General features: G+C 42.7%; 1 protein-coding gene across 1 annotated transcript in view; it reads left to right on the forward strand.

Annotated features, from left to right (window-relative positions):
• Positions 1–26407, forward strand: part of LTK (leukocyte receptor tyrosine kinase) — a 655467-nt gene that overhangs the window by 606655 nt on the left and 22405 nt on the right. Inside the window, exons 18-24 of the mRNA XM_086937237.1 lie at positions 254–355; positions 488–674; positions 1229–1319; positions 5698–5762; positions 7469–7598; positions 10467–10564; positions 20216–20308. Of these exons, the coding sequence (XP_086793363.1) occupies positions 254–355; positions 488–674; positions 1229–1319; positions 5698–5762; positions 7469–7598; positions 10467–10564; positions 20216–20308 (766 nt within the window). The remainder of the gene's footprint in view (positions 1–253; positions 356–487; positions 675–1228; positions 1320–5697; positions 5763–7468; positions 7599–10466; positions 10565–20215; positions 20309–26407) is intronic.

Here is a 26407-nt window from a genome sequence, read left to right on the forward strand (position 1 = left end):
GTATTTTCTACCACACACCGCTGTGGATGTCTTTTTCTAACATGTAACATTACAATTGTTTAGGTAGGGATTGATACAGAAGGATGGCATATTTTTTGCTGGACATGAGGACTGCCAGAGTTTTTCTTTTATTTTCAATTCTCCAGTCTGCTGCTCCAGCACTGACCTTTGGGATGCTTAGGAAATATGCAAGTGAGATCTTTTGATTTGCTTATTTAGAGTTACACTTGTGTTTTTCCCTTTGTCCATGAAGAACCAGATGCTGACGGGCACTTCCCCATCCCCCTCATTCTGTCAGTGGTCACTGCGACAGTCATTCTTGGCGTGATCTTCACCACTGGTGGTCTAGCTATCGGTAAGAATTATTGGATGTCCTAGTATGTACGCCGTAAGCATCCACTAGTCACAGTTCTGTGAAGCCCTTGACATATGTATTTTTCACCTTATTTGTTTTTTTCCTTTCCCTTGATCAATCGCTCACCCCTAGTTTATCACCGCAAGAAACAACAGCTGGAGGGAGTTCGTGTGCGACTGCAAAGCTCTGAGTACAAACTGAGCAAAATCCGAACCTCCACCATCATGACGGACTATAACCCTAACTACTGCTTTGCCGGGAAGGCCGCTACCTTGAGCGAGCTGAAGGAGATCCCTCGGAAGAACATCTCACTTCTCAAGTAAGTAAGATGCTCACCCACCAAGGCATTGTGAATTAGAAGCTGTCGACCAAGAGTGTGGCAGTGGGAGGAAAGACGCCCAAGGTGCCCAACTGAACTCAAAGAAGACACAGATTTGACATCACCTGCCATCGCCCCTTACCATTATGATGAAGTCCCTGATATAACGTACATTGAAATTGTTTTGCCCACTTTTTAAATTGACCCTTACACAGGCCTTATGATTTTTTTTGTTTCTCAAATCTCAAATAATTATTTGTGAACAATGTCAGACTGGTGTTTGTATTTTGAGAGGGTCCTAGTCTGTGATATGTAGATTATGTTGCACGAGCTCTTATAGATCAGTTTTAGTATTGTTCTGAAAGGTGCCCTTAAAACCATATCCTTGTTAATGTGCAGACCGTATTTTGTGAAGTCAATGATGTGTGAATGTGTCCCGTAATGTAAGTTGGGTCAACTCCTGAGTAAGTCGAAACATTTTTTTCTTATTGTGCCTAAACAAACTACCAGAAATACTGAACCTATAACTGGCATGTGGTTCCATTTCTCACCAGGGCTCTTGGACATGGTGCCTTTGGAGAGGTATATGAGGGTACAGTGGTAGGAATTGGAGGGGACCCCAACCCTCTTCAGGTGGCTATCAAGGTCAGTATTCTTTCTCTCTTATGCTTTGCTGGCCTCAATGCATGACAGGCGTTGTAAATATTTTTCATTCACTCCTCCTGATTAATTCAACATCAGATCTGAAAGGCAATCTCAGCCAACTTACTTACTGAGTACATCTTTATTTTCTATAGGTGTAGATTTGCAGCAGCAGAAATGAACGTTGTAGGGCACGTCCTTCCTATGCGTAGAATCGTAAACCCCCAAGTGACACATATGATTAAAAAACTATAATTATACCTAAAGGATTACATTTTTTCTGGTATTTCAAGAAGCTTCCAACCCGGTTAGACATGGGAAATTGCTCCTTTGGTGGTCCTTAATTTGGAGGTACTTTATCTTGTGTAATACATCCCTTGGATATGATAGTAATACAGGCACATTTTGTTAGATATAGAAGTATGACATTTCTGGAATAAGTGCTACCATTTAAAATGTATGTGTAAAGACAGTGAATGTAATGACATTTCAAAAGAGTAAAAACAAATGATAAGAGTTCCAAATAAAAAATGTTATGCATGGTCTGATGACCACATAGAGTGCAAAATAAAGAAACAATACACATCAAAATGTAATTACATTAAGCACCAACATTACCATCAAATACATATTCAGTCCAGGAGCTGACATGAAGTTCTGTCAGCTATTTGGTCGATTGTGCGCAGGACGTTTGGTGATATTTACCAGCTCCCAGTGTGACAGTCCTCAAACACAAACATTGTACCTGTGTTGCTGATATGCAACCAACAGGATTTGCCAAGTACTGAATGACTGTGGCCTTAATACCCTGTGACTTGGTTTATAGTACAATCCATCGTGCTGGAGCAGGTCTGAAGATCTGCACATCCACAGCATATTTATGCAGAAAATTAAGCAAGCATTGGTAAAGCCAATAGGTTTGAGGTTAATGCTCTAAGGCATGGAGAAGTACCCCATTACAGTGAGAAATATAGGAGGGGAGCACCAGGTGGACAGACATAGCTATAATTGTAAAGTAATCCATCACCTAGTTCATTTCAATCCAGTGGAAGCGGAAGGATGCATCCAAACAGCTAATAGCACTGGGTGAGAGATGAATCCCAGGACTGGACTAAAATGTGATTGGCAAAGACTCAAGTCAGTGGCTGAAGTAAGCGGGCCAAAGAGTGCCAATAGCTGAAAGGGGTGAACCCTGCACCCACTTTATGTGTATTGTTAGCAGTATGTCTGATTGACAGCTGCGTTGCCAAAACACAGACTTACAAAAGAACTTCGGTAAAGGCCTCTTCCATAACTCTCACCTACTGCAAATTTCATAGAGCAAAATGTTGTTGTAAAGTTGTCGAGGAAATGTTTTTACAGTGTGATGTGTGAGGGTCTTAAAGGGTTATAGGGTATGCCTATAGATTGTGTCAGTAGCAACAAAAGTCTTGGCACTGCAAAAAAATGCTATTCTACCTTGCTCCAGTCCCATTCTGCTGGCATGCCCTGTGATTCCTGCCCCAGTGCACTAGACAATCTGTGAGCACAGTAAAGTCCTCTACATGTGTATGACATTGAACATTGGTGCAAAAGGCAATGCTGGTTAGGAAGATTACCCACAATCCTTGTCAAGGCTGGTCATGTGCCCCTCAATCCTTGCAAGGAGGATACTTCTAGTTACTATGTGCTATTTGATTATCCTTTTTACCTGTAATCCTAGTGTGGAGACTGTAAACTCCATACAATCACTCACAACTAGTTTAATTACCTCCTTGCACACATGTATATGTTTGACAGAGTAAATGAGTAATGTCATATATATGTTGTGTGATTGACAGTCTGTGCACAGGTGAATGCCATCCTATTCACACTGAGAACAAAGAGAACACTACACATAATGGCGCTTACCCTCATGATGTCTTTGTCCATGTTGTGCTCTTGATCACCTGCGTGTTCTATCCCTGGGGTCTTATCCCTTATATGGGCAGATGTCTGGGGGCCAGATGATACCACAGCCCCTCCATCAACGGTGGAAGTTGCAAAAAATCTAGGCGTGTGGTTCGATTATGCCCTCTCATTTAAACTCCAGGTTTTGAAAATAACTGGGACCTGTTTTGGACTTTTAAAAACCTTGAGAAAGTTTTTTTATCTGATCCCACTGAAGACAGTGGCGGTGGCTCTTATATTATCGCGGCCGGACTATTGTAATAGTCTCCTTGCAGGAATTAACAAAATCATCCCGAGGAGACTACAGGTAGTCCAGCACGCTGCAGCCAGACTGGTCCTAGGACTGCCACGTGGGGAGTCAGCTTCGGCTGCATTGAAGACCCTTCATTGGCTCCCAGTCCATAAAAGAATTCTGTTCAAACTCTTACTGACGACATTTAGAGCACATCGTCACCTGGGTCCAACATATCTTTCAGTAAGATTTAGGCCTTATACCACTGTAAGAACACTGAGGTCAAGCACGGCAAGCTTGCTCAAGGTGCTGGTATTCAAACTAGTTACCAGAGGCAGAAGATCAGCCACTGTTCTGGAAGCAAAGGCCTGAAATTGTATGCCAAAGGAACTTAGAGTAATTGAACAGGAGGGGCAGTTCAGGAAAGAATTAAAGACGTGGATCTTTGGAATATCCGATGCCTGCTGTCTAGAGATTTTAGGTCTTGCTCTATATAGCTGATCCTTGTCACTTACAGTGCCAGGAGACTCCGATAGGAGTGGCAGTTGCGCTATAGAAAACTCACTTTTCATTTCATTTTGATTAGGGAGGAAAATCTACATTTTCGTTCTGCCAGACCAGAAACTCTGCCCTGCAGCAGTATCTGAGCCCTCCTTTCCCTCAGTGATGCCACCTGCCAAGCAAGAGTCCTGGACTGACTGTGGGTGATTCCCTCCATCTCAAAACTGCCTTGGAAGAAATCCTACAAACAGACACCTTGTCTTTATTGAGTTGGACATCCATAGTTAATAAAGCTCGACCTCTGTCTGGCCCTGACTAACCTCCAGTAGGCGCAAAGCAGGATAAATTCTGTAACAGTGAGTGAGAAACTTGAACTTTATCTGTCCGCCAAGACGGAGAACAGTGCACCACCGCAGAATGATATTTGCCTGGAACAGAATTTCTCATGTTACTGTTTTCCTTAAGACCAGGACTCGGATTCTGGAAGCCCTGCTGCCATAACCTGCCCTGGAAGAAGAGGACACTGTATTGCCCGGATTCAAGAGGAATAGGCCCCACAATAGGAGCAAAAAGAGTAAAGTCAAACAAGCTAAAACCTATGTGCAGGGCATTAAAGGATGTGTGCCACCTTGGGACACAAAGACATTGCAGCCATCTCAAATGACAAAATCTTTTCATCAGATGGTTTAGGACTTGTAGACCTCATTCCAGGAAATCCCAATGTAGTGAGTCTACACTGTTCCAGACCATCCCATGCCCTACCTGCGTCTTTCCAGCCAAAAAAGGATCCTGAAGTTTTTCCTTTTCACCTAAGGCCGCAGGGTAGTGTTCCATATTCTGTGCAAAGTAGCACTAATTTCAGAAGTGTTTGACCCATCCTTCAAGCTGCTAGAACTCTAGACCTGTGCCATGTATGAAAGGTGTTGGAATGTGGTTCTAAATCCAAATCCCCCTGTCCATACTGGTGGAACCAGTAGTCGAAAAGCCAAGGTCCTGTGGGTACTTTGCTAAATTAAAATTTAGACTGCAACCAGCCAATTTCAAAATACAGTTTGACACCCTCAGGGGGGTACTTTGGGGTGCAAGTCTTTGACTTTGGAGATCAATTGGGCCCTGAAGTTGTCAACACTGAACTCTCTCCAGTGTCACCTGACACCGATGAAAGGATCTCAGTGTCAACTGCACTCAGAGACTCTTTGACTTTACCAGCTAGCCCACTGTCACCCTAAAACCATCATCGTGCACTTCACAGGGACCTCTTTTCTCATTGGATGGTGGATATGGAATGTATTGTGAATTCTAAGCTACCTGGGCTAAAATCTACTGAGTTGTTAATCCTGGTAAATGAGAACACCTACTTCAAATACTTTCCGGTAATCACAGATTGGTCCAGGACCCAGAGAACTTGTAATGCTTTATTATGTGGTGTGATATTATGTTGTGTTGTGTTGTGTTGTGTTGTATTGTATTGTACTGTGATGTGTGGTATTGTATTGTGTTGTATTGTTTGAATTTGCATGTACACGGTGCATCATGGAATAATAAAACCAATGCACCAGGCAAAGCATAGTAAGTAAAATAAATTACTGTCTGTCTCTCGCTTGGGGCTTCAGAACATGTAATTCACTTGTGTTTTTAATATGTCTAGCATCATATCGATTGGCATGCTTTTCATTTTAATACTTTGCTGTTTTTTGTTTCCTTCTATGCTTTGCGTAGACATTGCCTGAAATCAGCTCAGAACAAGATGAGATGGACTTCTTAATGGAGGCATTGATCATCAGGTAATTACACATTTCTGCCTTCCTGGGTGCAACAAATATACATTACCTACTACAAGCTCAACAAGATGGCTGGCATTGGACATAACTTGACCAAGTGCACTAATTGTGGTTGTTACCATAACCAACTCAGGACTACTGTTTTTAGTGTAACCTCTACTACATGGCAACAATCAGGCAGAGAGTCACACATTTACAGAGATGTATAAACTTTCAGTGGGATACCCAAAATAATATCTCTCCTAAGAGGGTCTAACAATGATTCTCACAGAGCAAATCTTCTATATCCCTCATTTTGGCACGAGGTTTACCAACACCAAAACCTTTGCCTACTACAGCAATCTTTGAGATTCTATAGAACAAAATCCTTTTATGCCTTCTTAAAGAGTAATAACAATCCACCCTTAAAAGGAGAACATATGTTTTTCACTATAAATATATCACATCTACTGCCTTTATCACAATATATTGTAATAAACAGATCAGGCCTATGGCCATGATCATTGGCCTCACCATAACAAACTCGTCCTAAGGTTTGTCGCAGGGCAAAACAGTGTAATTCAAGCACTCTTTTCAGTGGAAGCACACAACTTTTTCGCAATAAAATCATAATTCAGCTCAATGTAGACCCATAACCGATAAAAAAATTCACATATCCAGTAGAACCAGTCCTTTATAAGTTCAACTAGAAGATCTATTTTTAATTATTATGTTCTGTTTTAGCCTGCTTGCCATTCTTGCAATGCCTTGTCTTTAATTGGAAGAAGTAAGTCACAACAGACAAGTGATATGTTACAAAAGAAAGTACCAGACTTTAGTGCATAAATGACACTGCACTTGGCAGGGGGGGTTTATTACTGGCATAGAGGGTCCTATTGGAAGAGGTGACTAGAAGCCAAGTGGCGTACCTATGCCCTGTGCCACCCAGGGCAGTCCCTGCTTCTGCCGCCCACGATGATGATGCTGGTATTTCCTGAGTTTGCCACCAGACAGTCGCAGGTAAGGGAGGGGGAGGGGGAGGCCGACACCCCGGAAACTGGAGCCACCTGGGGCGTACCCCCCCCCCCGCTACGCCACTGACGAAGCCCATTGGAAGCTTCTAACCATGTGCCCATGACCTTCAATAATACTTACAGTCACTAAGTTAACTCAATTTCAGGGAAGAAATTGTTTATTGTCAGGATAGCATTAAAGAACAATTGCACTGCTGCATCCTCATGTTCAGAATTGAATCTTCTGGGTTTACCGCCCGGCGACATACACTTATACAGTGTGCATGCAGTAGAAGTTCTCAGCCGTAGTCGGCAGTAGGAGTTCCTGCAGGGCGGTGACGTGGGGAGGGGGAGGGGCAGGATGGGGGGTAGTAATGTATGGATTACGGAGTTTAACAGGTAAGTAAACATATAAATAAATAAAGCAAATTTTGTTTTGCGCACTGTATCACCAAATGCGATGCAGTGCGCGCAACGAAATTCGTTTTACTTATTTATATGTTTACTTACCTGTTAAACTCCGTAATCCATACATTACTACCCCCCACCCTGCCCCTCCCCACGTCACCGCCCTGTAGGAACTCATACTGCCGACCGCGGCTGCAAGTTCTTTGACTGGGCTTGCTCGCTCACCTCATGACCCAAGCTGCTCATTTGGATCCATGTTTTAATTTTTTATTTAATGTAATCTGTTTTTTGGTGTCTTGTTGTTGGCAGTACATTCAGTCACCAGAACATTGTACGCTGCGTTGGCGTGAGTCTACAGACCCTTCCACGCTTTATTCTACTGGAGCTCATGGCTGGTGGAGACATGAAGAGCTTCCTGCGGCAGAATCGCCCTCGCATGGTAAGCTGAGATCTTTCATCTCTTTTGGGGCAAGTACATATGGTTCATAGGTGTAGCATGATAATGGCTTTACCCATGAGCGAAATGCACCATCCACAGATCAGAAGGCAGGTCCTTCCACGTTTGTATGTTTAGACATTGAGAGGTGGCCATGGAAAATGTATGCTCTTCCCATTAGTCAGAACAACAAAATGTTTTGCCAATGATAATGGGGTAAACAAAGAAAGAGTGAGAGTCACGGACCAGCGAACTCGGATTGCGAACTCCAGTTTCATGATTTTGAGATTTTTACCCCTTCCTATATGAGTGGATCCTTGAAGGTGAATGCTCAGGAGTGACATGATGCCCCTGCATTCCGCAGTTCCACTTTAGTGTACATGGCAGGGCATTTAGAATACACAGTGCATTTCATTATTCTTTACTTCACCCTTAAAGCAGGTTAGATTTGCGTACGGTCATCCAGCACTTAAACTGACCTGGATTATTTAATAAAGGAACAGTCATCACATGAAACTGATGCCATTGTGTCGTCTGCAAAGCAAACAGCATAATACGCCCAGGGCCACCATAGACAAACAACAGCGGTGTCCTTTCATACTGTAGCCTGTAGAGGTGGACGAGTCAACAGTAAAGGAATCTTGAAAATGATGATACTTTTACCCCTCAGAAGATCTCTGCCTGCCTCTGGTAGTCTGTGTAGATTGTTTTTAAAGAGCTCTTTGATGACTACTCTAGCTCCTAGAATATTCTGCACTGAAATTCAAATAAAGGTTTCCATATAACTTAACACCTTCGCTGCAGCGGCTATTCCGCCGCAGCGCTAAGGGGGCGGGGGGGCGCGCGGCGCGCACATGCTGGTGGCGGAACCGCTCCGTCACCAGCCGCGGTTGAGCTGTGCTGATGACGAAGCGGTTCCGTCATGGCCCAGCCTGCTCAATAGAACGCCCAGCGCAGGCGCGGAATACGCGCCGCGCAGGCGCGTCGGGCGGGCCATGACGGAACCACTCCGTCATCAGCACAGCGTGGCGGCTGATGACGGAGCGGTTCCGTCATCAGCACGGAAAGAGTTAATGTATCACTTATCCTAATTTTATACAACAAAAATAATGGGCTCAAGAAAGGTTTACTGCATTCAAAAAACATTTGTGTGAGCAAAACCTATATTCTAGGTTCCCACCTAGGATGCTGAGTGCATTCAAGGTGGGCTTCGATGCCTGATTACAGCGGAGCTGGTTTTTGTTAGTGACAGATTGTGACAGTGGTGAGCTAAAACTGTCTACAGGATCCCTCTCCTTGTCAGGAGTACTTTTAATAATGGGGTCCTGTGGCAGGACTAAAAGAGAGGAACTGCGGATATCTGAGAGAAGTAATTGATCGCCTGGATCCTAAAAATGGATCTACATGTTTCATCCAAAAGAAAACAATTAGTAGGAGGTTTTCTTCTGGACCATGAGTGAAACACCCAAAGTTTTCAGGCTTTGGAATGTTGTGAAAGAACACACACTAAGGTGTGCTGAGTGGTGGAGAAATTCTCTCTCTTTTTTTATTCTTTCGGGTGAAAACATAACTTATGGTTTACACCTGACTCGTCGTTCCTGTAAGATAAAAGTGCAACAATAGATAATCACAAAAACACAATTGATTTTGATGCAGTATATACTGTAGGATACCGGTGGCGTATCTCCTATACCATAGGTGGTGGAATGCCAATTGAACATTCCTCTTTGCATTCAAATTGTCAGTCTATACGTTCAAAAACATTTTAAGAACACTGATGCTTGTTATTTATTTGGTATCATAGAGGTGATTCACGTATGCTTGGGAAGGCGTATGTATTGGGTCTTAGATTATACCCTAATACTACAAGCCTGTCCCCGCCGATATTCCCGTAGTTATGGTTCCGTTTTGAGTCAATAACTCTTAAAATTATTTGTTTATTTGTCACAGTGTCCCTCATGTTGGCAGAGAATTGTCTTGATCAAAAAAATAAATGTATTGTGCCAGATTTTTATAAAGGATAAACACCCAGCCTACTCCGGCGTAATATGTGGTGTATGGTGAAACAATTACAGAAGGTATGTGCCTTACGTATGTGGCGCTGTCGAGCCAACAGTTAAGGGATTATTGGTAAATGCTCTAATTTTACCCCTCAGAAGATCTCTGCCTGCCTCTGGTAGTCTGTGTAGATTGTTTTTAAAGATCTCTTTGATGACTCTGTACTCTAGCTCCAAGAACATCAGGTACTGAAATTTAAATAAAGATTTCAATAAAACTAAATGTATCACGTATCGCTAATACATGATTTTCAGTTCTGCCTCATGCACCCAAACCTTGACCAACTCAGAATAAATAACCATGCACATCCGAGGTCCAAGAGGACACCTTCTGCCTTATCCTCCTGTGGCTTAGGATCCACATTAGCCTGCCCTATCCATCCAGGTGTGGTTCCTGCTCCGCACACCAGCTCCGCCTGTTCTCGGGCCTCGGCTTGAGCAGTTGGGCACCCTGGCATCTGGGCCATACAGAAGCAAAGACAAGATTAAGAAAAAAATCCTATGTTGTAAAAGTGACTTGCATCTTACATATTGAAGCCATCACAAAGTTTCTTAGAGGATGGCATTAGTTTGACCAGTTGTTAATATAGTAACACTAAACGCGCTGCAAATAATGCCATGCTCAGAAGCATTGTGTGTTGGTGCACAAACGTGGACATAATGTGTAAACTAATTAAGCACAGGTTTGCATACTGCTATCCAAACCTCAATGCTGTGTCTCTCCATTTGTTTACCCCACGCTTCATGGTTTTACCCTGCTCACCGCCACCTCATCACATGTTCTCTCTTGTATCTTTATATCTCTGATACACAGCACCAGCCGTCTAGTCTGAACATGATGGACCTGCTGAACATGGCGCGAGACATTGCGTGTGGCAGCAAATACCTTGAGGACAATCACTTCGTCCACAGGTGAGGGGAACGCTGTACTTTCCAAACCTGACGGAATCTACAGGATTTTGGGCATTCTGCTCATTCATTAAATTACCATGTTATAGAACCTCTCAAGAGGGCTTGTCTCCTATAACGTTATGCTGTAGAACCTTCCAGGCATGCTCCTTTCCTGCAACATTATGATGTGAAACCTCTGGTGCACTTGTGTTTAATAATATTATGAAATGACTCTGCTGCATTTGTTTATTCAGTGAACCCTCTACTAAGCGCTAGTTTCCTAAATACTTACAACACAGAGCTGCGTGTAGTGTGAATATTCTCCGGTGTATTATTTTCTAATACCTTTACCTCATGGAATCTTTCTGGTGCACTCACTTTCTATACCATTTTGGTACAGAACCTCTGAAGTACATTAATGTCCTACTACTTTTACAGCATATAACCTATTGTAGTGTAGAACTTCACAAGTGTACTTTGGAGCATGTGTTAATTTAAGCCTTGCTTAACCACTTCCCTCAGACATAGTCCCACAAATCCGATGTCCATGGTACAAACTAAGTCACATATAGTGCCTAACCCAACGCCAAATAGTAAGTCTTAAGTAAGTAAGTAATTCTTTATTGTTTGCTTAATTAAAACCATTACAATGTATAGTATTTCACAATAGTAAAAACAAGCTTTTAGTGCTACGATAAAAGAGAAGAAAGTATAAAATCTGTGTGACCGAGAGTCTGTCGTGAATTTCAGTAAACGTGTTCGGAGCACAGGATTGTCTTTAATAACTGAGTTCTTAAGTCAAGATGAAGGTCGGGCCTATGACAATAGGCCTCGTTTTTTCACAAAACTGTCCAGAAATTTAACTGATCTGCAAATCAGTTGTGGGTCTGCTGTGCATAGGATTTGGACAATCGCAAATAGTAAGTCAGTGGTGTCTTTTGAAATCCAGAGGAGGTGCTGGGACTTTAGTTTGCCAATGAAAATTCAATTCCAAAGTAGATTTTCAGGATAAACTAGAAGAGGGTACAGACAGTGGTCGATTATTCTAAAACACTGTGAAGTTGTTGGATGTCATCATTGGGTAGAGTTGCCACCTGCCCAGTATTTTACCAGCCTAGCTGGCATTTTTATGTCAAGCCAGTAAAAATGGTTGAGAAAAACACACAATGGTGACCTTTTCTCGTTTGAAACAGAAGCTTAAAGTAGCAGCTACATGAATGCTAAATATTCTAAATGTATCTCCTCGAGAAACCTTAGATCTTGTAATCACCTTGTTTGTTCTACTAAAATTCACACTGAAAAATTATGGCAGAAGGGAGTTTGGGATCCATCAGGCTCCCCTTCCCTTTGAAATAAAAAATTAAACTCACCTTTACAAATTCTAGAAAAAAGCTTTAAAACCGTCTCTTTTTTAAAAGCCTACATTTCTTCTTGTAATCTGCTGAAAAATATGATGTGATGATTTTTCAGGCACCAAGCGGGGACTGTATATTATTTGCAGTGTGCTTCTCCAATATCTATAAATAAAAAAGAAAATAGAAGAAATTACTTCAAAGGTATTTTAGGCCTGACTAAACTATTCCTAAACAATTTCTGAATAAGAGGCAGAATGTTCTTTCTAAAATAATACTTGGGATTTTACATGAAATCTTATTTATGCACCAGCGCCTTACTCTTTTAGAAACTAAAACAAAAACACATGGCCAGGATCCTTCATCACTCTTAAGTCCTAGTCTTCATTGTTGCAATTGGAAATTTGAGAGCAGCTGCACCCGTTCACTGACCCAGGGTACCAATCTCAGCTAAAACATAACCTACTAACGCCTTCCAGCCAGAAAAGGAAGAAGCCAGCATATTCCCTTCCAACCATAATACCAAGTGGTTGTCTCCCCTCCAGTAGGATTTGTGGAGGGGGGCACCTAGGACTGTGAAGAAGAAGATTAGGGCTCAGAGTAATGAAGAATAGCAGAAGTAAATGGTTAATTTCTGCCTCGTCCATCTTTTTTGATAGAGTCTTAGAAAGTACCCAAGCAAAATTAACCAAAGGTGACCAGAAATTAAACATTTCTGAGACTGCAATTCTGTGATACCCAGCACACATAAAGTAAGGCTAATGTTTACCTACCTTACACCTTAGCTGAGTCCAGAAAATAAGCAGCAAACCTCAGAAGAAAACCCACATCTAGCCTAGAGGCGATAATGCAATATGAAAGTGTAAGGGAAAGACCAACTGGAAGCAAGACTACTGTCCCTTATTTATGCTCTTTAAAATGCTGTCCATGAGGTGAATACTCCCCAGGCTGAACATGCTTGGACTAGACCAGAAAGAACTTCCCCTGACCCTTTATAAGATAACTAGCAGCCCGTCCCGACGTTGCCCGGGAGCAATTAGGCTTCAGGACCCCCTCCCGCCCCGCTTTTGTAACCTGCAGACGTCACTTTTTCCTCCTGTAATTTACTTTGCTTCAGGGCCCCCGCCTGCCCCACTTTTGTAACCTGCACACGTCACTTTTTCCTCGTGCACATGTTATCCACCTCCTTCCCTCCGCTCCACCCAAGGGACGCAGGTTAAAACCCTCTGGCTACACGTCACTTTTTCCTCCTTTTTCTCCTGTAATGCACCATTTGTCTGACATTTGTAGTGCACCGTTTGCGTCCTCTTTCTTGTCCTCAGGCTTCGACGGCCCGTCCCGTCCCCCGCCCGGCCCGTCCCTTCCCCCGCCCGGCCTGTCCCGTCCCCTGCCTGCCCCTACATGAGTGCCCTTACCTCCGCCGGCGCTGCTCCCGCCTGTCCGCTCGCACCACCGCTCCTCCCCTGCGCCATGTCCGCCGCTCCTCCTCTGCCGCCGCTCCTCTGCTCCCGACGTCACCGCTCCTCCCCCGCGCCATGTCCGCCGCTCCTCGGACGCAGCTCCTCCCCATGCTCCTAACGTGACCACGCGCGTCGCGCCGGCGCTACTTTTGAGGGACTACTTTTTTTTTTAATCTAAAATTTTAAATAATGTTTATTTTTTTAATTTATGTAGCCTATAACCATCTACACACCCTGCCGATTTCAACGGTGTATCGGGTGTGTAGATTGGCACAGTGGTTCCCGAGTTTACCCGCCTCAAAGCCTGAAAGTTTCTGCTTTATTATAGTAGTATAGATGATAGCTTTGCCAATGGCTCAGGGTAGATAAACAGGGCACACCCCCTGCCTTGACAGGACCAAAGGTTACAAAAAATGCATCAGCCTTTCAAAATGAGGCTGCCCTGGCTCCATAAATTGTCAGGGCCCTATGCGACTCGAGGGAATATAAAAGAGCCTCTTTGTGAAGAAAGGAGATGGATAGGAAACTGAAAAAAACAAATCCTGATGCAAATATGAAGAAAAGAAGGGCTATACCTAATGGGAAGCATATAAAAGGCCAAGGCAGCTGGATTTTTTTAGAATGCCTCAGACATTTTAGGGTACGAAAATGACAGCTTTCTGAAAATAGAATGTTTCAAATTGATACCTAAAATCCGACTTTACCATTAAAGGGGATTTTAAATTATAATTCATTTTAGTCCACTTATGATACTTCTACCTGCACCCAATCAAAAGTTAGCACTTTTTACATGTAATAAGGTAACTCAATGTTATCCAATGGAAGAGGTAGGCCTTACAGTAGTGAAAAACACATTTACCAGTCCACTACCAGGGCATGTAAAACCTAAAAACATATTTATTGTTTTTTAAATACAATACACCCTGCTGTATGGGCTCTTTAGATCCTACCTGAGTGGTGACTTAATTGTATTCAAAAGGAAAGGTTTATTTTGCTAGGACGGATTAGCAGCTAAAACTGCACTACAGGCTGCAAGGGCAGGCCTGAGACATGTTTTAAAGGGCTACTATAGTGGGTGGCAAAATGAGTCCTGCAGCCCCAACAATAGTATTTAAATTACATGCACTGAGTATATGTAGTACCCTTTACTAAGGATCTATAAGTATATTGATTGTGCCAATAAGGTGTAAGCTAATTTTGCCAAGTTTAAGGGAGACTGCACAAGCATTTTAGCACTGGTTAGCAGTGGTAAAGTGCACAGAGTCTTAAAAGTCAACTAAAATTAATTTCATAAAACAGGACGGTGAAGGCAAAAACTTTGGGGGAAGACCCCACCAAGTATGTCAGGTCTAACAAGAAACAACTTAAAGACATCTTTTCTGGAGGAGCGATTGTCACTTTGTTTAGGAGCTCCTGGATTATTTTAATCAATGCTCACTCATGTGGTGGAATCGAATGGGCAGGAGTACACTGAAACAGATCCTCTGGAAGACTGGGAAATATTCAATATCCGAACATCACTACATCCCGAACCCACTGGTCTGAAAACGACTTGCTGCACACGTCATAGAAAATCTTGAGTCATTCTGAGTAGGAGATCTCTAAGAAAGCGGACCTGACCATTCCCCTTTCCTTGAAATGACAGATGTGAGTCATTTTGCACACCAGATTAACCAAAAGTCCTATTAACATTGTATCTTCGTCCCCTCAAAGAAGTATAAACCGGCGCCGTAGGTTTCCTTTCCGCCACCAACTCCTTTACTGTTCACCGTTCTCTATGAACCGCAGCATTGCATTCGTGATATCTTTACCTTTAACCGCTGAGTGGCGCTGTTGCTCCACGTAGATCTAACACAATATCGTACTGTCGCCTTGTTTTAGTTAAAGATGTTAGTTAGCCTGGGGAAACAAAATAAATCTAGGCACGGAAGTAACTTCCATTCCAATGCTACATACAGGACGTGAACGTTTTTTAGTAGCAGTTGGATCCGAAACCCTGTCTAGGTTTCTCTCTCATCTGCACACCCTCTTACTGGAAGTCACATGTTTTAGTATCTTCTCAGTTTGAAACTAGGTGGGGCTTTCACAACTGAGATGCGTCTGTTTCTTTCGCGGAATAAGGAAGCTTTCCGCCCACTTGTGGCTCCGTTTCGGTCAGTAACAAACAGGATCTGTGCAGTACAACTGTAGTGTCCGGCCCGCTCAGCACGTCCCTACTCCGCAAGGTGGCCCCAAAACGCTACAGAGCACATCAATAAAAGGTCGCAAGGCCAGGAAAAGACCCCAGCTGGAGGTGATGCTCCCTTTATTCACGTCACTGGAAGCCTCACATGCCTGAAGACCGGTTGGGTCATTGGGTGGCTTCCTGCGTGTGGCACTACATGCAAGCAACCATCTCATGAAATGACACCCATCGAGTTAAAAGGGCTCACTGTTTTGTGCATACATCTCGCCTCAGTTACCTGTGAAATGCTCTGCCCTTCAGAGGCGCGCCTCCAGACACTTACTGATCTGCAGTCGGCCACAGCTGTAGTATCATCATCATCCCCTGATTGTTTGGTGTTTGGTAGGGGGAAAAGACAGGACTTGACGCCATCTAGCGGTCACGCAAGGTTACGAGAACGTCAGGTCTGCTTTATTAAGTAAATATATATAACACGAGAACGCGTTCCCTGGATAATGTGGTGCTTCAGGCGAGTCTGGGCAGGGGATGTGGCTTAAATTCTAGAGGTACCGACCTTGGAAGGCACCAGGTTAGAGTACCAGGTTGGTCTCAACCTGTTTTCTGGGCAAATAGCGTAATCTACCTGTGCCTTAAAAAATATTAATCTGATTTTGTGCAATCTGGTGCTCATGTAAAGTAGCTTTGATGCCCTTGCGCCAATTTCAAGGTATGTAAAAACTTGGAAAAAAATTGGCCCCGGTTGCACCCCCTTTGTGATGACCATTAGGAGTGAGCACAGCAGTTAACAAGCGCACTGTTTGCATCTCTGTTCCTCCTGTCACGAGCCAGCATTTCGGTCACATCGATCATTAAATGGTTTTGTCACCAAAAACTAACAATAAGTGATGTGCATTGACGTGCATTGCACAGCCATGTTTCTGGCACGTGTGTGCTATAGGACGTTTAAAGAAAACATTGAGGCAGGGAGACGAAGCCTCGTGGCACAAAAGTTCCTCTCTCAGGCCCTTGGTCATTACAGGAGTGACTGGGGACACTCTGAAGCCCACTACCCATACTTCTGGCCTCTAATGTTTAATTCAGTCTCGATTTCAGAATTGAAACAATTTCAATATTATTTACCACAAAATCATTGATGCCACTCCTTTATCTTAAACAGATAACAACCACTGACAAAGCCAATAGTCCTGCCTGTTTTTTGGTGACTGTCAGTTGTTGTGTTATATTTCCAGATGCAATAACAGAAAGCTCAGCGAGGGACCAAAATACTGTCCGGGAGGCGCACTAAGGAAATCACAGAAAGTTGGTTTACATGTTCAAGCGATAGCCTTAATTACATATGCCACACCGCCTTTAGAGGCCTCAACACACAGACTTTTTTCGCAGCACTTAAAGCCCAAGTCAAGGGGTCAACCATGTGAATCCAAAGTATGAGTAATGTCACTTCCGCTGCCTCTGGAGTTCTGGTGAATCTGCGTGCATGCCCTTAGTGGAGAGAGACACGTTACATGGAAGAGCTTCCTTCCACTCACACCGCAGTCAGATATTGGACCAAATATAGGTTCTGTCCACTGCACTTGGGTAATATCAAAAGCCCCAGCAAAAAGGGAAAAACAACCCCTATTTAGGGGTCTAATTTATGTACAGTAAGGCTTAATAGGGTGTGGGGGGCATTCGTCTTTCAACATGTGAGCATCAAAAGCTTCAGCGCGTGCCCACATGTACAGGTAAAATCCCCTAGAAAGGGTGGCAGGGGTGTAATGCCTTCAGGCCAGGCAGCCCCATTGCTGCTAAAGGCCTATACATATTTGTGATATATGGGGGTCTCAGAGTTTACCACTGGAATCAGTGCTTCATTTGTAAAACAATAAGTGCCAGGGTTCTAGTAAGGAGACCTCTGCAGCTTGCACCACCCAGTGCCACTGCCTGTACCTACACAACTACTAACTAGCACACTGCTACACGTGTGACTGTTCAGACTATTCCAGGCCTCCAAAGCCATAGCATTGGCTTTGGCAGTAGGTGTTAGTTGTTTTTTAATGTATGCTGAATAAATAGACAATTGCTATTCTGCTCATCTCTAAATTATACAAACAGCACCACCAAGTGGCATCTGGCATAAGTGTTGTTGTGGACAATTAAGTCAAAGTGCCGAGCACTAGAAAGCACTGGCTCAAATTAAGCACTGACTGGAATGCTTGACAGTGGTATGTTTCCAGGCACACCTCTGGAAAAAAAAAATTGAAATGTATTTTTCTGTGAAGCCACTTGCATGAGTGCAGTTGTGTGTGCTGTGCAACTGAGAACACAAACAATTACTTGCCTTGAGTGCAATCACACAGTTTTAAAAAAAATTCTATCTGAGGAGAAATGCCTTCACCTACGACTCCGCAAATTTGTGAGTGTTCTCTTCTCATTACCACTGTGTAAAGGGATTTGCTCCTGCACTCGGTAGGAGTAACAGTAGCTGAGCATTGGCCGTGAACAAGTTTGTGTATACCCACAAACTCACACATTTGTCGGAGTTCTTGAACTTTTCAGAGCCCCAATCAATTTCTTTTAATGCACTTGTAACAGGTATGATCTTCATAAAAGAACATATGAAGTAGTACAGCGACGTACTGGTTCTCTCCAGTGCTACACATAGTAAAGACAGTGAGTCTTTCATAGAGGAAAGACCCTAAGGAGGAAAACCGGCAGAGCGGGTATTGTCAGACAGTGCTGAGACCTGCCATTCACTGACATATCAAGGCTCAAATTCTAACATGGGCTACTCAGCATTTCATCCTTCCAGGGTTCTCAAATGAGTATCCTTGCGATTGGTAGTAGTAACACCTGCCATTTAAATGACAAACTTGCTAGAACAAACAGAGTATTATTAAACTCGTTGTTGTATTTCACTTGAGGTTTTCCTGGTTTTTAATCGCCATAATAGCACACAGGGGTTTAATTTCGGGGGAGGGGTATTTGGGATTTTACACCCACCCTAATAAATGTATTCTGTAGTTAATAGTTGGGTTCTGGTGCTTTTAGTCAGGTGTGATGATGTGTGTGTTGGATTTCACATAGGATTGTTACATGCACACACACACTCTCTTCTCTCTTTTGAAGTTCTTACAAAATGTTGGTTATTTTGCAATATATTTTATTTTAAGTACCGCTAACACAATCTGCACTGCTGTGCCTTTCCACTGCCCCAAGCCCCCCTTATGCTCTGCTTCTCAGATAATGTATCTTACCATGATATGCTAGTGTGATTGTTGGGAAATTTGAAGCCCCCCACCCCAATCTTACTGACCAAGCTACGTCCCTGATAGCATAATTGATATTTGTGTATTAAATGAACCTCCGACGCTTTGAAATGATTGCCAGACTGTCCTAAGAAGAAGCAGTAAGGGGTTCCAGGCATGGGTAGTACATTAAAGGGTGCGAAAAAGCTACTCCTTGGCTGCTAACACAACATGAGACTGTCCATGAGCTACTAAAACATTCATCTTTCCCCACCACCACCCCTGCATCTTGAGATCTAACGAGGAAGACCCTCCGAGACACTGTGATACAGATGGACTCATCTTGGGCAGGGGTTGCGAGGGCTTGTTTTTAAAGTATTTGAGGCGTCGGCCCCCACTAATGGTGTGTTTGCTGGGAGAATGTATGTGGGCCTAGAAATAAGGCTGATGCCACACAGAGGGTCTTTTGGTATCAAGGTCTACTACGTGACTTCCGCCCCTGGTTTATTTATCAGGATCCTACATCATTCACGACCCGTCCACAACCCACACATACACGGGTGTATTCACTTTAACCACCTCACCAACTTGGTGAGGTGTTACATTACAGTATTCTGGCACCTCAGGTGAGGTATCTCTATGCCACCCCTTTCATTCGCTCACTAAAATCATGCTTCACTCCCTTCTGCTCTGTCAAAGGTTACACAATACACACCCATATCGCCAGGAAGCCGCTTGGTCACAGTGCGCTCTATTAAGAACCTTTTTCATTTCATTTCATTTCATTTCATATCTCTTTTACTGTAATTTCAACTCTCTCCCCCTTTCTCTTTCCATTGTTTTGGGCCTCCTCTTTTAGCTTTTCTCTCTCCACACTCTTCTCTTCCCCTCCTCTGCAGCATCAGTAATGGAGCAGTGATGCATTTTTACACAGGAAATGAAAGGGAGAAGTGCGGAGCTCAGCTTCCAAAGTTCACTGCAGGGTGAGGAAAAGCCCCACTGCTGAGTACGAGAGCACAGTGGAGATGGCATGTCAGATCTTTCACAGTGCATACAAGAGCTCACACCTACACTCGAGAGCCAATAGGTGGCCTCTCAGAGCTATAAGCCAGGTGTAGGCCTTCTTCTGCATAAACTCTAGGATTGTTTCTGAATGTAGCAGCAGTTATCAGTATCCTCTTAGAGGGAATGAATTAACTGATTTGATAATGTGTACGAATCACCCCAACCGGGGTATCTCGGCGCACAACATATCTTCGACATAAGTAAATACCAATAACTGACTGTGGGGCAATTTAGAAAAAGAAATATTGAATTGTTAAATGAATCCTCTTTGGACCCCTCCTATCCCAGTTCCTCACTTTCGATCATATAGATCAGATCAGAAGAGATGGAGAATGTATTGATTTCTTCCAACACACACCTTTTCTTTTTCTTCTGTCGCACAGGGATATAGCAGCCAGAAACTGCCTCCTGACCTGCAGCGGCCTGGGGCGAGTTGCCAAAATCGGCGACTTTGGAATGGCTCGCGACATATACAGGTAAATGGATGGATCCCTTTTAAGCAACAGAAAAAGAGAGTGTGAAAAATGACCTTTTTGTATTGGAAATTAAAATTTGCGTGCCCCATTTGCAAAAATATTTGTAAATCTGCTTTGCTAAGCTCACACCCTCGCATCTTTGAACATTTCTAACATTCATAAACTTTTCCATGGTTCTCACTGGAATGCCGTGCCCGTGACATTAACAACAACAGGGGCAGCCCTGTCCACCTGAACCAGGGGCAATCAATATTTCGTCCAAACAGCCGTTCAACATATGGTAAACATTTCAATTTTACACACAGTCAATAGCAATACACACATTTTTGGAAGAAAACAACTATACATACATAAAAAAGTAAAAATAGAGAAAAAGGAGAAAAGCCCATATAATAAATATTTAGAAAAATATACAAATTTTATTCAATATATAGATAAAAGCAAGTTTGGGACATTGCGCTCAGAAATATATACTGGTACATATAACATTTGTTGTATAATACAAAACCAGACAAGTGGCAGATAGAAGGAATTACATAGCAAGGGGAGTTCAGAACACTGAAACAAGACAAGACGATGCGTCCTTCATTAATTACGGCCACAGTTGCGTCTAATGGCATGTTTCCAGGCACACTTCTGAAAAAAAAATCTGAAATTCTTTTTCGTGAAGCCAGTTGCACAAGTGCAATGTGTATGGTGTGCAACTGGGCCAGCAAACATGACTTTTCTGGAGTGCAATCACACTTTTATTAAAAATATATATATATATATATATATATATATATATATATATATATATATATATATATATATATATATATATATATATATATATATATATATATATATATATATATATATATATATATATTACCTACTGGCAGTCGCCAGTAGGTAGTTATAGTTAGGATTTTTTTCAATGCAAAATCTCAAAATTCTATTTGGAATAACTTTGGCACCGGTTGACGAATCTGCCTGAAAATTTCCTCAAATTTGCCTCGGGGAGCTCCGGTCCTTCCTTAAAAGTTTCGGGGGGATTCGTCAAGCGGGGGCCAAGATAAAAGGGGGGTCCCAAAACTCACTTTTAGCCCGAACGGCTGAATGGTTTTCCACCAAACTTGGCAAAATTGTAGGGACTGATAGCCCGATGTGCCTTTGCTATGTCTCAAGATATGTGCTCCAGTGGATTTTGAGTAATTTAGGTTAAAAAAAATATATATATCTATAGGCGCGCCCCGGTGCGCGCGACACGCGACTTGCGCGTGGAAAGCTGATTGGCTCACGGGTGTCTGTAAACATTCGAAACAGTCCGGAGCGGCCGCCATTTGTATCTCTGTAGGATCGATACACAAGAGGTGGCCAAAAAAAAAGGGGGAAATGACTATAAGGGGGCAGGGTAGACCCCCCCTGTCCCCCTAGGTTTGATGTGGGGGCTATAATAGGGTCCCACGGGGCCCAAAAAAAAAAACATTTTTTTCGATTTGAGCGGGGGGAGCGCCCGGTACGCGGACCGGGAAGCGAAGCATGGGGAAAACCCAGTTTATTCACTGCGTCACCTCTAAGACCCTTTCTTGCGTCAATACGTCCCTTTTGCATACATTACACCTGACGTAGGAATAATGTGGCGCAGGGGCTTACAAAGTGACGCATCTACCTAGATGCGTCACTTTGTAAATATGACTGAATAAGGTGCATTTTTTACAGCACTGGTGCGTCACAAAAAGTGACGCTCCGGTGGCGTAAAAGTGACGCATGGCCTCATAAATGAGGCCTTCAGTCTTCTACTCATGCGTCATATTAAATATATGACGCATTATGTCGCAAGTACTTACAGATACGTCAGTATTTCAGACGTATCTGTAAGCGCAAAAGTGATGCATTGCTGGAGTTTGTCTCAAAAATGAAGCAACTCCAGCAATGCATCCTTTCACATGGGGCCAGGCCCCATGTGAAAGGGCTTGCACGCCTGCTGTGAAACAGACGTAATATTTGGACGCAACAGCGTCATAAAAGTGACGCAGTGATATCTCATAGATTTCACTGCGTCACCTCTAAGACCCTTTCTTGCGTCAATACATCCCTTTTGCATACATTACACCTGACGTAGGAATAATGTGGCGCAGGGGCTTACAAAGTGACGCATCTACCTAGATGCGTCACTTTGTAAATATGACTGAATAAGGTGCATTTTATACAGCACTGGTGCGTCACAAAAAGTGACGCTCCGGTGGCGTAAAAGTGACACATGGCCTCATAAATGAGGCCTTCAGTCTTCTACTCATGCGTCATATTAAATATATAACGCATTATGTCGCAAGTACTTACAGATACGTCAGTATTTCAGACGTATCTGTATTCGCAAAAGTGATGCATTGCTGGAGTGTGTCTCAAAAATGAAGCAACTCCAGCAATGCATCCTTTCACATGGGGCCAGGCCCCATGTGAAAGGGTTTGCACGCCTGCTGTGAAACAGGCGTAATATTTGGACGCAACAGCCTCATAAAAGTGACGCAGTGATATCTCATAGATTTCACTGCGTCACCTCTAAGACCCTTTCTTGCGTCAATACGTCCCTTTTGCATACATTACACCTGACGTAGGAATAATGTGGCGCAGGGGCGTACAAAGTGACGCATCTACCTAGATGCGTCACTTTGTAAATATGACTTAATAAGGTGCATTTTTTACAGCACTGGTGCGTCACAAAAAGTGATGCTCCGGTGGCGTAAAAGTGACGCATGGCCTCATAAATGAGGCCTTCAGTCTTCTACTCATGCGTCATATTAAATATATGACGCATTATGTCGCAAGTACTTACAGATACGTCAGTATTTCAGACGTATCTGTAAGCGCAAAAGTGATGCATTGCTGGAGTGTGTCTCAAAAATGAAGCAACTCCAGCAATGCATCCTTTCACATGGGGCCAGGCCTCATGTGAAAGGGCTTGCACGCCTGCTGTGAAACAGGCGTAATATTTAGACGCAACAGCGTCATAAAAGTGACGCAGTGATATCTCATAGATTTCACTGCGTCACCTCTACGACCCTTTCATGCGTCAATACGTCCCTTTTGCATACTTTACACTTGACGTAGGTATAATGTGGCGCAGGGGCTTACAAAGTGACGCATCTACCTAGATGTGTCACTTTGTAAATATGACTGAATAAGGTGCATTTTTTACAGCACTGGTGCGTGACAAAAAGTGACGCTCTGGTGGCGTAAAAGTGACGCATGGCCTCATAAATGAGGCATTCAGTCTTCAACTCCAGCAATGCATCTTTTCTTACCCTTCCACACCCCTGTTCCTTTTCAACATTTTCTTTGAATATCCACATTCCCCATATTCACTCTCCTTCTCCTTTCTTTCATTCCCAACACTCACCTTTTTACTGTCCCCCTACTTCACTTCCTTTCTCCTCTCATACTTTTCTGTTCATTCGTACTTATTTTCCTTTCCATTATCAATGCACTCCACTTCACTTACTCTTTTTCTTTGTTTTTAAGAATATAGCGCTTTGATGATGAGAATTGGAGGTAGTTCTGAAAAGAACTTTTTTTTTTCTTTTTTCTTTTTTAAGAACATAAACAAAAACAGGGAATGGAAACTGCTCAACAGGAGCAAAAAAAACAAAAAAATTTAGGGCTGGGAACGGCAGTGATGGTTCTCCAATGCTCGAACCATGAGCAGGACACTTTGCTCCCCATAGGTAAGGAGTTGATCGCAGTATCTGCATTTCAGGACACCTTTGTTGAAAGCAGGTTGAATATTTGGAACCAGCTCCTGCGATCGCCCCCTCACAGCAGTAGTTGCTCCTCCGGTGGATGTAGAGGCCCCATCACTGGGAACCTCTTGTGCCAGAGCAATGACACTTTCCCGGGCAAAATTCTGGGGGTGCCTCCTCTCCACATGCCGTATCATTGTGAAGTTCCCAAAAGAATATTTCTTTTTGGGGTCACCCCGTGACAGGACTTTTTTGCAGATCCTGCACTCCACTTTTGGAGCATTCACCTTTTTCTGGCCAGGTGGTATTGAAAAAAATTTCCAAATGAAATGCTCCTTCACCTTTGACTGAGGAGACTCTTCATCGATAAATTCAGGCACATCTTCACTGCTGGATGGTCTGGCAGCCATGATTAACCCAGAAAGATGCAAGAGCAAAAAGGCAGGTCTTTCAGTCACAAAAGTGAAAGAAGAAGTGAAGGAAATGGGTGGGGATTTCATTCTTTGTAAAAAAAAACTGTTAGCAACCAATGAAAAGTGTTATTTTAAGGTCACATGACTTGACGCGCTGACGCTGCGCGCACCGGAGCGCTTCAGGGTGCGCACACGCCGCGCGAACGTAGGCGCATACGCGGCACGAACGTAGGCGCTTCCGGGGCGCATACGCGGCGTGAACGTAGGCGCTTCCGGGGGCGCTTACGCGGCGCGCCGAAGTGACGTTTTGATAGTTTCACGGAAATGCAAACTCATTATCATTTCCTTATTAAAAAAAACTGCTTTTATATGTATGGTACTAAATGTCTTGCGTTATTATTTACTTTTCATTCATATTTTTTTTCACGAACGAAAGTAGCGCTCTGGGTGCGCTTTCCGGAGAGCTTACCGGAGCGCGCACCCAGAGCGCCCCAGGAAAAAATTATTTAAAAAAAACAAATAATAATTAATACTTACTCAAAACCGCAAATTTATAAAAAGAAATCGTAGGTTAGAACCTCGATATAGAAAGAAATTAGCATTTAAAAAACCTATGAAATTCACTGAAAAAACCATAGGTTTCACACCAGTTATAGTTAGGAATTAGCATTTAAAAAACCTATTAAATTCACTGAAAAAACCATAGGTTTCACACCAGTTATAGTTAGCTGGAAATTTTACTGACATAAAACCATTGAAATTCCACGTTATAGTTAGTTGGACTCACTATAACTTGTGCGTGTAATGCACTACTGATGACGTCACATATTACATCACTCATGACATGGTCAGTGACATCACTCATGACATCACTGATGACACCATCCTTGTGACAGAGTGACAGACCTCCTTTCACTGTAACCCTTGAAACACATATTCAAAAATAGAAACAAAAATTTTCAAAAAAAAGGAGATACCCATATCAGTTACAACAACCAATTCAGTAATTCCACCATTTATATACACATCCACTAATTCACCAACAGTTCTATGTAGTCACTCATACATATACTCACTCATCATATGTAGTGATACACCTATTCATCCTGTAACACATCGACAGTCTTCCAAAAGTTGCTCACACACATACTCACACATGCAAATAAACTATTGAACATCCATTTCTTTGCATATACAGCTATACACACACTACCACCTTACTTCTAAGGAAACTTACACATACTTACTCTCTTAAACAATCACTTATCGAAACACATACTTATTTAAACAGGAACTCTTACAATCTCTCACTCTCACATATACTCACTTATATACATCAATACTCACATATACTAGATTAAAACATATGTAGTTACTGATAAAGACACTACTGAGACAGTCATTCACTCACTAACATACACATATACACACTCATCCATCCATACAGTCCTGCACATATGCCGTCTTCCAAACACATACAAACAGTGAGTCAGTCATTGATGCATCTATGTGCTAAGTAATCCCCCCACCAAACCATACAGAAACTCATACTGATACAAAAAAACATCTAATAACCCATATACACACACATGTAGCTACTCACCAATCCATGCAGCCACTTATACACAAAGTGAAACACTGATACAAACATTTAAATATTTAAACAATATTAGCTTATATATGTAGTCACTAAAATACACTTAATAAGCCAGTTAACCAATACATTTTTTTTTAAAAACATCCATTAAGACACTTATTTAAACATTTATTCTTCCATTGACCTTTACATATACATATATAAAACATATTTATTTTTCAGAAAGGCACACATTCACTGGATGGTGTCATCAGTGATGTCATGAGTGATGTCACTGACCATGTCATGAGTGATGTAATATGTGATGTCATCAGCAGTGCATTACACGCGCAAGTTATAGTGAGTCCAACTAACTATAACGTGGAAT

Source organism: Lissotriton vulgaris, chromosome 9 (assembly GCF_964263255.1).
Source record: "Lissotriton vulgaris chromosome 9, aLisVul1.2, whole genome shotgun sequence".
NCBI lineage: Eukaryota > Metazoa > Chordata > Amphibia > Caudata > Salamandridae > Lissotriton > Lissotriton vulgaris.